This window comes from Oncorhynchus mykiss, chromosome 9 (genome assembly GCF_057628025.1).
Source record: "Oncorhynchus mykiss isolate SJ-2025 chromosome 9, ASM5762802v1, whole genome shotgun sequence".
NCBI lineage: Eukaryota > Metazoa > Chordata > Actinopteri > Salmoniformes > Salmonidae > Oncorhynchus > Oncorhynchus mykiss.
This window is the reverse complement of record NC_143030.1, coordinates 3,554,593-3,564,962: the sequence shown is the minus strand read 5'-3', so window position 1 is coordinate 3,564,962 and position 10,370 is coordinate 3,554,593. Positions and strand designations below refer to the sequence as shown.

General features: G+C 44.2%; 1 protein-coding gene across 1 annotated transcript in view; it reads right to left on the bottom strand.

Moving 5' to 3' along the window:
* Positions 1 to 298: 298 nt before the first annotated feature.
* kif1ca (kinesin family member 1C, a) overlaps positions 299 to 10,370 on the bottom strand; it is a 109,019-nt gene continuing 98,947 nt past the window's right edge. The window contains exons 24-25 of the mRNA XM_090183304.1: positions 3,641 to 3,862; positions 299 to 3,359 (exon numbers count right to left, since the gene is read on the bottom strand). Coding sequence (XP_090039430.1) covers positions 2,529 to 3,359; positions 3,641 to 3,862 — 1,053 coding nt within the window. The 3' untranslated portion in view covers positions 299 to 2,528. The remainder of the gene's footprint in view (positions 3,360 to 3,640; positions 3,863 to 10,370) is intronic.

The window sequence follows — 10,370 nt, the reverse complement described above, 5'->3', positions numbered from 1 at the left end:
TAATAACATTTTCACTTCTCAAAATCATTGTCACATGGTTAATCATACAAATCTAAAGGTTAAAAATGAAACCAATGCGAGAGCCTCTGCCATATGGACACATTGATACACTGTGATTCATTGGCTGCTAAAGAAATGAGAGCCTAGAACTCAGAGATAGTCAAAAGGTCAATGTAGCAGTAGGTCTATAACTCAGAGATAGTCTATAGGTCAATGTAGCAGTAGACCTAAAACGCCCGTCATCTACTCAGTAAAATACATATTCCTAAAGCCAACAAATAAAAACAGTCAAAAAATATCCCGATAAAATATTTATTCTTTCATTTTCAATCGCATTCATCTCTCTACTCTGCTGTCTGCCTCCCTTTCCATTGTTCTTGACTTGATCATCAACTGAGTCCAGCCCAAAGGCAAGCGAACCTGCAACATTGTATCAACTATTTCGGCCCAGTGAGGTCGGGACAGAAAGCAGTTTCTGACGTTTCCACTGGATATATGCGATCATCAGATCATGATATTTAGCTTTTTTCACCCCGGGGCTGGGTGATTCTCATTGGCCAGGAGTGGTTTTTTCACCCCGGGGCTGGGTGATTCTCATTGGCCAGGAGTGGTTTTTTCACCCCGGGGCTGGGTGATTCTCATTGGCCAGGAGTGGTTTTTTCACCCCGGGGCTGGGTGATTCTCATTGGCCAGGAGTGGTTTTTTTCAAAAACCGTGAGGAACTATTATCGTTCGCAATGGATGTAAAAAAAAATGTTAGTTGTGGACGTGGTGGCTAAGACAATCAGACATCCCAAATGAGCTTTTCTACATATGCACGCAGCAGGCCAGGTAGGCCTACTGCTAGGCATGCTCAGGTGCGCACACTCCCTCAACATTATCAGGGCAGAGAAACCAGACACATGCTCTCCCTCAACACTACCAGGGAAGAGAAACCAGACACATGCTCTCCCTCAACACTAGCAGGGCAGAGAAACCAGACACATGCTCTCCCCCAACACTATCAGGGAAGAGAAACCAGACACATGCTCTCCCTCAACACAATCAGGGAAGAGAAACCAGACACATGCTCTCCCTCAACGTTATCAGGGCAGAGAAACCAGACACATGCTCATTGCTCACATTTAGCGCACCAAACAAAAGACAATGAAAAAATGGACAACAGGAGTAATTATATAATTTTGGCAAAACATATATTTTCTTTAAGGGAAGTATCCTAACAGAGACCTGTGCACCTGCCAACTGTCCAATTCCCAAGACGCTGAAACCAGAGATCTGTATATAATGACTAGATGCTCATGTCTCCGCCCTAACAACGGGAGTCGTTGTCCTAATGGCAGGTAGGCAGGCGACATGCTTAGGTCTGCATATTATGCCCATAGAAACGCATTGGGCTTATTCTGGAGAGACTTCCTCTCCGCTGTAACTATCTCACTGGAGAAAGCATTCGAGCCAATCAGCACCCCTCAATGTTACTATATGTCTCTGATGCTGTCTGGCCAGAAATAGTATCACAGAGGACACAGATCAGACAGAGGGGACAGACAGAGGAAACAGACAGAGGGGACAGAGGAGACAGACAGAGGGGACAGATGGCACAGAGGAGACAAAGGAGACAGACAGAGGGGACAGACAGAGGAAACAGACAGAGGGGACAGAGGAGACAGACAGAGGGGACAGACAGAGGGGACAGACAGAGGAAACAGACAGAGGGGACAGACAGAGGAAACAGACAGAGGGGACAGAGGAGACAGACAGAGGGGACAGACAGAGGAAACAGACAGAGGGGACAGAGGAGACAGACAGAGGGGACAGACAGAGGAAACAGACAGAGGGGACAGAGGAGACAGACAGAGGGGACAGACAGAGGGGACAGACAGAGGAGACAGACAGAGGGGACAGACAGAGGAGACAGACAGAGGGGACAGACAGACAGAGGGGTGCTGTTTCTGTCACTCGGATGCTTTATCTGAGATTGATGGGTCTTTGTGTTGCCGCGCGTCCAGGTCAAATAAAGGATCAATGTAATTTGGACGGGAAAGCAGGTACGGTCGTGTGGGCCAGGCCGCCGAAGGCACCTCCCATAATGCCCTGCGGGTGCATGAAAACGTATCAACAACTAAAACAGAACTGCTGACCTTCAGAAAGACCCTCAGAACTAATATGTAAAAAGACCTGTTGTATATGAGAACGCTAACCACTACAGCAGGAACACACACATACACACACACACACTGGCGTTATTTAGTGTTGTGTGTGAGGGACACAGAGTGTGCAGACTCATTGTTGTGTGCTAAGCAAAGCGTTGACACACACACTCTGTTCTGTATTCAATTACACAATGGCAGAGACCGAAGCATGCAGACACACACATGCCCCAGTCCATATAGCTACATTATACACCATGTAGTGTAGTAGCATCAGTTATAACAGCAGTATGTAGTGTTATGACAGGTCATAAGCCTGTCAGCTGGATATGCAGTGTCCTTATAGGAAGGTTGTCTGTGTGTGGGGTCAGGGGTGAGAGGTCACACAGGGGTCTCCTTGCTCTTCAGATCGGGGGCACTAAACTGCCTCTTCATGCGAGGGGGGGTGCTGTACCCCTCCTGAAACCACCCTGCACCTCCTCCTCTTCCCTGGGGGGAAATGTGGCCCCCTGGTGGAGGGTGGTGGTTACTGCTGCTGTGGTAGAGGTGTTGGTGAGGAGGGATGTAGTAGGGGTGATGGTACCCTCCTCTGTCTCCCCCCTGCTGAAACCTCCCTCCTCCTCCTCCTCTCTGATCCCTCTCCCTTCCTCTTCCCTCCATCCCCCCTCCTCCACGATAACGCGGTCGCCCCTGGTGACCACCTCCGTTGTTGTTGGGGTTGCCGGGGTAGTTGTTTCCCTGGTGATTGTTGTTGTTGCCCTGCGGGGAGCTGTCCAGGGAGTTCCGCCTATATCGCCACGGAGGCGGCCCCTGCTGTTGCCCTGGAACTGGGAAGTGTGGGTTCCCATGGTTACTGTTGCTACGGTGCTGTTGTGGTTGTTGCCAGGTGCGGTGTGGGGAGGGGGTGTGGCCTCTAGGGACCATCTGGAAGGGGAGTGGGAGGAGAGCAGCAGGAGGAGGAGGAGAGGGAGTTGCTTTTCCACCTCCTCCCTCTGCCCGCTCCTCCCACTCACCATCTATCCCCCCCTCCCCCAGCATCATCAGGGCAGTGGCAGGGCTCCATGAGAGACGATGGTGGGGGTTGCTCTTGAAGGGGAACTTGAGTTTACAGTCCTGTGGGGGGATGAAGCGGCCGGTCCCGGGGAGGTGGACCACAGGGGGGGGGTGCACTGGGACCAGAGGGGTGTTGGGGGTTGGGGAGTTCTGGGTGTTCTGGAGGAGGAGAAGAAAGATATAATGGTTTATATTCTGCGTCACAGGGACTATACTACAGGGCCCCCTGGTGGAGCTGCGTCACAGGGACTATACTACAGGGCCCCCTGGTGGAGCTGCATCACAGGGACTATACTACAGGGCCCCCTGGTGGAGTTGCGTCACAAGGAAAATACTACAGGGCCCCCTGGTGGAGCTGCGTCACAGGGACTATACTACAAGGCCCCCTGGTGGAGCTGCGTCCCAGGGACTATACTACAGAAGGTGGAGTGTATTCAAACCTGTCTGAGTCTTTTAGTAATATTCTGTTGTTGAAGGTTCTGTAGTCGGGTCTGTTCCTGTTTCAGCCACCTCATCCTCCCTCGTCTAAAGGCTGGGTCGTCTGTCATCAGCTTAACTACTCTCTTCTCATTGGGTGGATTGGGCTGTCCGTCATCATCGACCCCGTCACCATCACATTGGGAACCGCCCCCTTCCTCCTCGTCATTTTCCATGTCCTCCTCCTGAGAAGAGAGAAGAGGAATGAGAGAGGAGGGATGAGAGAGAGGAGGGATGAGAGAGAGAGAGAGAGGAAGGATAAGAGAGAGGTATATATAGTGTGTGTGTGTGTATAGTGTGTGTGTGTGTGTGTGTGTGTGTGTGTGTGTGTGTGTGTGTGTGTGTGTGTGTGTGTGTGTGTGTGTGTGTGTTTGTGTGTGTATTGTGTGTGTGTGTGTGTGTATAGTGTGTGTGTGTGTGTGTGTGTGTGTGTGTGTGTGTGTGTGTGTGTATAGTGTGTGTGTGTGTATATAGTGCCTTCAGAAAGTATTCAGACCCCTTGACATTTTCCACTTTGTTACTTTACAACCTTATTCTAAAATGCATTAAACAATTTTCCTCAAGCTGATCCTAACCGTTCCAGGCCTATTTCTATTATGCCCTGTTTATCAAAAGTGTTGGAAAAAACTTGTCAATAATCAACTGACTGGATTTCTTGATGTCTAGTAGTATAGTATAGTATTCTCTCTGGTATGCAATCTGGTTTCTGCTCAGGTTATGGATGTGTCACTGCAACCTTAACGGTCCTCAATGATGTCCCCGTTGCCCTTGATTCTAAGAAATGTTGTGCTTCTAGTTTTATTGACTTGGCCAAAGCTTTTGATACAGTAGATCATTCCATTATTGTGGGCCAGCTAATGAGTATTGGTGTCTCTGAGGGGTCTTTGGCCTGGTTTGCTAACTACCTCTCTCACAGAGTGCAGTGTATAAAGTCAGAAAATCTGCTGTCTCAGCCACTACCTGTCACCAAGGGAGTACCCCAAGGCTCAATCCTAGGCCCCACTCTCTTCTCAATTTACATCAACAACATAGCTAAGGCAGTAGGAAGCTCTCTCATCCATTTATATGCAGATGATACAGTCTTATACTCAGCTGGCCCTTCCCCGGATTTTGTGTTAAACACTCTACACAAAGCTTTCTTAGTGTCCAACAAGCTTTCTCTGCCCATAATCTTGTCCTGAACACCTCCAAAACAAAGGTCATGTGGTTTGGTAAGAAGAATGCCCCTCTTCCCATCAGTGTGACTACTACCTCTGAGGGTTTAGAGCTCGAGGTAGTCACCTCATACAAGTACTTAGGAGTATGGCTAGACGGTACACTGCCCTTCTCTCAGCACATATCAAAGCTGCAGGCTAAGGTTAAATCTAGACTTGGTTTCCTCTATCGTAAATGCTCCTCTTTCACCCCAGCTGCCAAACTAACCCTGATTCAGATGACCATCCTCCCCATGCTAGATTACGGAGACATAATTTATAGATCGGCAGGTAAGGGTGCTCTCGAGCAGCTAGATGTTCTTTACCGTTCGGGCATCAGATTTGCCACCAATGCTCCTTATAGGACATATCACTGTACTTTATACTCCAATAATGTTTGCACCATGTGTTGTTGCTACTATGCTGTGTTGTTGCTACTATGCTATGTTGTCATGTGTTGTTGCTACTATGCTGTGTTGTCATGTGTTGTTGCTACTATGCTGTGTTGTTGCTACTATGCTGTGTTGTCATGTGTTGTTGCTACTATGCTGTGTTGTCATGTGTTGTTGCTACTATGCTGTGTTGTTGCTACTATGCTATGTTGTCATGTGTTGTTGCTACTATGCTGTGTTGTCATGTGTTGTTGCTACTATGCTGTGTTGTTGCTACTATGCTATGTTGTCATGTGTTGTTGCTACTATGCTATGTTGTCATGTGTTGTTGCTACTATGCTGTGTTGTCATGTGTTGTTGCTACTATGCTGTGTTGTTGCTACTATGCTGTGTTGTCATGTGTTGTTGCTACTATGCTGTGTTGTTGCTACTATGCTGTGTTGCCATGTGTTGTTGCTACTATGCTGTGTTGTCATGTGTTGTTGCTACTATGCTGTGTTGTCATGTGTTGTTGCTACTATGCTGTGTTGTCATGTGTTGTTGCTACTATGCTATGTTGTCATGTGTTGTTGCTACTATGCTGTGTTGTTGCTACTATGCTATGTTGTCATGTGTTGTTGCTACTATGCTGTGTTGTCATGTTTTGTTGCTACTATGCTGTGTTGTTGCTACTATGCTGTGTTGTCATGTGTTGTTGCTACTATGCTGTGTTGTTGCTACTATGCTGTGTTGTCATGTGTTGTTGCTATTATGCTGTGTTGTCATGTGTTGTTGCCATGCTATGTTGTTGTCTTAGGACTCTCTTTATGTAGTGTTGTGGTGTCTCTCTTTATGTAGTGTTGTGTTGTCTCTCTTTATGTAGTGTTGTGTTGTCTCTCTTTATGTAATGTTGTGTTGTCTCTCTTTATGTAGTGTTGTGGTGTCTCTCTCTATGTAGTGTCTTAGGTCTCTCTTTATGTAGTGTTGTCTTAGGTCTCTCTTTATGTAGTGTTGTCTCTCTTTATGTAGTGTTGTGTTGTCTCTCTTTATGTAGTGTTGTGTTGTCTCTCTTTATGTTGTGTTGTCTCTCTTTATGTAGTGTTGTCTCTCTTTATGTAGTGTTGTGTTGTCTCTCTCTATGTAGTGTTGTCTTAGGTCTCTCTTTATGTAGTGTTGTCTTAGGTCTCTCTTTATGTAGCGTTGTCTCTCTTTATGTAGTGTTGTGTTGTCTCTCTTTATGTAATGTTGTGGTGTCTCTCTTTATGTAGTGTTGTGGTGTCTCTCTTTATGTAGCGTTGTCTCTCTTTATGTAGTGTTGTGGTGACTCTCTTTATGTAGTGTTGTGGTGTCTCTCTTTATGTAGTGTTGTGTTGTCTCTCTTTATGTAGTGTTGTGGTGTCTCTCTTTATGTAGTGTTGTGTTGTCTCTCTTTATGTAGTGTTGTGGTGTCTCTCTTTATGTAGTGTTGTGGTGACTCTCTTTATGTAGTGTTGTGGTGTCTCTCTTTATGTAGTGTTGTGTTGTCTCTCTTTATGTTGTGTTGTCTCTCTTTATGTAGTGTTGTCTCTCTTTATGTAGTGTTGTGTTGTCTCTCTCTATGTAGTGTTGTCTTAGGTCTCTCTTTATGTAGTGTTGTCTTAGGTCTCTCTTTATGTAGCGTTGTCTCTCTTTATGTAGTGTTGTGTTGTCTCTCTTTATGTAATGTTGTGGTGTCTCTCTTTATGTAGTGTTGTGGTGTCTCTCTTTATGTAGTGTTGTGGTGTCTCTCTTTATGTAGTGTTGTGGTGTCTCTCTTTATGTAGTGTTGTGGTGACTCTCTTTATGTAGTGTTGTGGTGTCTCTCTTTATGTAGTGTTGTGGTGACTCTCTTTATGTAGTGTTGTGGTGTCTCTCTTTATGTCGTGTTGTGCTGTCTCTCTTTATGTAGTGTTGTGTTGTCTCTCTTTATGTAGTGTTGTGTTGTCTCTCTTTATGTAGTGTTGTGGTGTCTCTCTTTATGTAGTGTTGTGTTGTCTTAGGACTCTCTTTATGTAGTGTTGTGGTGACTCTCTTTATGTAGTGTTGTGGTGTCTCTCTTTATGTAGTGTTGTGTTGTCTTAGGACTCTCTTTATGTAGTGTTGTGGTGTCTATATGTAGTGTTGTGGTGTCTCTCTTTATGTAGTGTTGTGGTGACTCTCTTTATGTAGTGTTGTGGTGTCTCTCTTTATGTAGTGTTGTGGTGTCTCTCTTTATGTAGTGTTGTGGTGTCTCTCTTTATGTAGTGTTGTGTTGTCTTAGGACTCTCTTTATGTAGTGTCTTAGGTCTCTCTTTATGTAGTGTTGTGTTGTCTCTCTTTATGTAGTGTTATGGTGTCTCTCTTTATGTAGTGTTGTGGTGTCTCTCTTTATGTAGTGTTGTGGTGTCTCTCTTTATGTAGTGTTGTGGTGTCTCTCTTTATGTAGTGTTGTGGTGACTCTCTTTATGTAGTGTTGTGGTGTCTCTCTTTATGTAGTGTTGTGGTGTCTCTCTTTATGTAGTGTTGTGGTGTCTCTCTTTATGTAGTGTTGTGGTGTCTCTCTTTATGTAGTGTTGTGGTGTCTTAGGACTCTCTTTATGTAGTGTTGTGGTGTCTTAGGACTCTCTTTATGTAGTGTTGTGGTATCTCTCTTGATGTAGTGTTGTGGTGTCTCTCTTTATGTAGTGTTGTGGTGTCTCTCTTTATGTAGTGTTGTGGTGTCTTAGGACTCTCTTTATGTAGTGTTGTGGTGTCTTAGGACTCTCTTTATGTAGTGTTGTGGTGTCTCTCTTTATGTAGTGTTGTGGTGTCTTAGGACTCTCTTTATGTAGTGTTGTGGTGTCTTAGGACTCTCTTTATGTAGTGTTGTGGTGTCTCTCTTTATGTAGTGTTGTGGTGTCTTAGGACTCTCTTTATGTAGTGTTGTGGTGTCTTAGGACTCTCTTTATGTAGTGTTGTGGTGTCTCTCTTTATGTAGTGTTGTGGTGTCTCTCTTTATGTAGTGTTGTGGTGTCTTAGGACTCTCTTTATGTAGTGTTGTGGTGTCTTAGGACTCTCTTTATGTAGTGTTGTGGTGTCTCTCTTTATGTAGTGTTGTCTTAGGACTCTCTTTATGTAGTGTTGTGGTGTCTTAGGACTCTCTTTATGTAGTGTTGTGGTATCTCTCTTGATGTAGTGTTGTGGTGTCTCTCTTTATGTAGTGTTGTGGTGTCTTAGGACTCTCTTTATGTAGTGTTGTGGTGTCTTAGGACTCTCTTTATGTAGTGTTGTGGTGTCTCTCTTTATGTAGTGTTGTGTTGTCTCTCTTTATGTAGTGTTGTGTTGTCTTAGGACTCTCTTTATGTAGTGTTGTGCTGTCTCTCTTGATGTAGTGTTGTGGTGTCTCTCTTTATGTAGTGTTGTGGTGTCTCTCTTTATGTAGTGTTGTGGTGTCTCTCTTTATGTAGTGTTGTGGTGTCTCTCTTTATGTAGTGTTGTGGTGTCTCTCTTTATGTAGTGTTGTGTTGACTCTCTTTATGTAGTGTTGTGGTGTCTCTCTTTATGTAGTGTTGTGTTGTCTCTCTTTATGTAGTGTTGTGGTGTCTCTCTTTATGTAGTGTTGTGTTGTCTTAGGACTCTCTTTATGTAGTGTTGTGGTGTCTCTCTTTATGTAGTGTTGTGGTGTCTATATGTAGTGTTGTGGTGTCTCTCTTTATGTAGTGTTGTGGTGTCTCTCTTTATGTAGTGTTGTGGTGTCTCTCTTTATGTAGTGTTGTGGTGTCTCTCTTTATGCTGTGTTGTCTTAGGACTCTCTTTATGTAGTGTTGTGGTGTCTATATGTAGTGTTGTGGTGTCTCTCTTTATGTAGTGTTGTGTTGTCTCTCTTTATGTAGTGTTGTGGTGTCTCTCTTTATGTAGTGTTGTGGTGTCTCTCTTTATGTAGTGTTGTGTTGTCTCTCTTTATGTAGTGTTGTGGTGTCTCTCTTGATGTAGTGTTGTGTTGTCTCTCTTTATGTAGTGTTGTGGTGTCTCTCTTTATGTAGTGTTGTGGTGTCTCTCTTTATGTAGTGTTGTGGTGTCTCTCTTTATGTAGTGTTGTGGTGTCTCTCTTTATGTAGTGTTGTCTCTCTTTATGTAGTGTTGTGTTGTCTCTCTTTATGTAGTGTTGTGGTGTCTCTCTCTATGTAGTGTCTTAGGTCTCTCTTTATGTAGTGTTGTGTTGTCTCTCTTTATGTAGTGTTGTGCTGTCTCTCTTTATGTAGTGTTGTGGTCTCTCTCTTTATGTAGTGTTGTCTCTCTTTATGTAGTGTTGTGTTGTCTCTCTTTATGTAGTGTTGTGGTGTCTCTCTTTATGTAGTGTTGTGTTGTCTCTCTTTATGTAGTGTTGTGTTGTCTCTCTTTATGTAGTGTTGTGGTGTCTCTCTTTATGTAGTGTTGTGGTGTCTCTCTTTATGTAGTGTTGTGTTGTCTCTCTTTATGTAGTGTTGTGGTGTCTCTCTTTATGTAGTGTTGTGGTGTCTCTCTTTATGTAGTGTTGTGGTGTCTCTCTTTATGTAGGGTTGTGGTGTCTCTCTTTATGTAGTGTTGTGTTGTCTCTCTTTATGTAGTGTTGTGGTGTCTCTCTTTATGTAGTGTTGTGTTGTCTCTCTTTATGTAGTGTTGTGGTGTCTCTCTTTATGTAGTGTTGTGTTGTCTTAGGACTCTCTTTATGTAGTGTTGTGGTGTCTCTCTTTATGTAGTGTTGTGGTGTCTCTCTTTATGTAGTGTTGTGTTGTCTCTCTTTATGTAGTGTTGTGTTGTCTTAGGACTCTCTTTATGTAGTGTTGTGGTGTCTCTCTTTATGTAGTGTTGTGGTGTCTTAGGACTCTCTTTATGTAGTGTTGTGGTGTCTCTCTTTATGTAGTGTTGTGGTGTCTCTCTTTATGTAGTGTTGTGTTGTCTCTCTTTATGTAGTGTTGTGTTGTCTCTCTTTATGTAGTGTTGTGGTGTCTCTCTCTTTATGTAGTGTTGTGGTGACTCTCTTTATGTAGTGTTGTGGTGACTCTCTTTATGTAGTGTTGTGGTGTCTCTCTTTATGTAGTGTTGTGTTGTCTCTCTTTATGTAGTGTTGTGTTGTCTCTCTTTATGTAGTGTTGTGGTGTCTCTCTTTATGT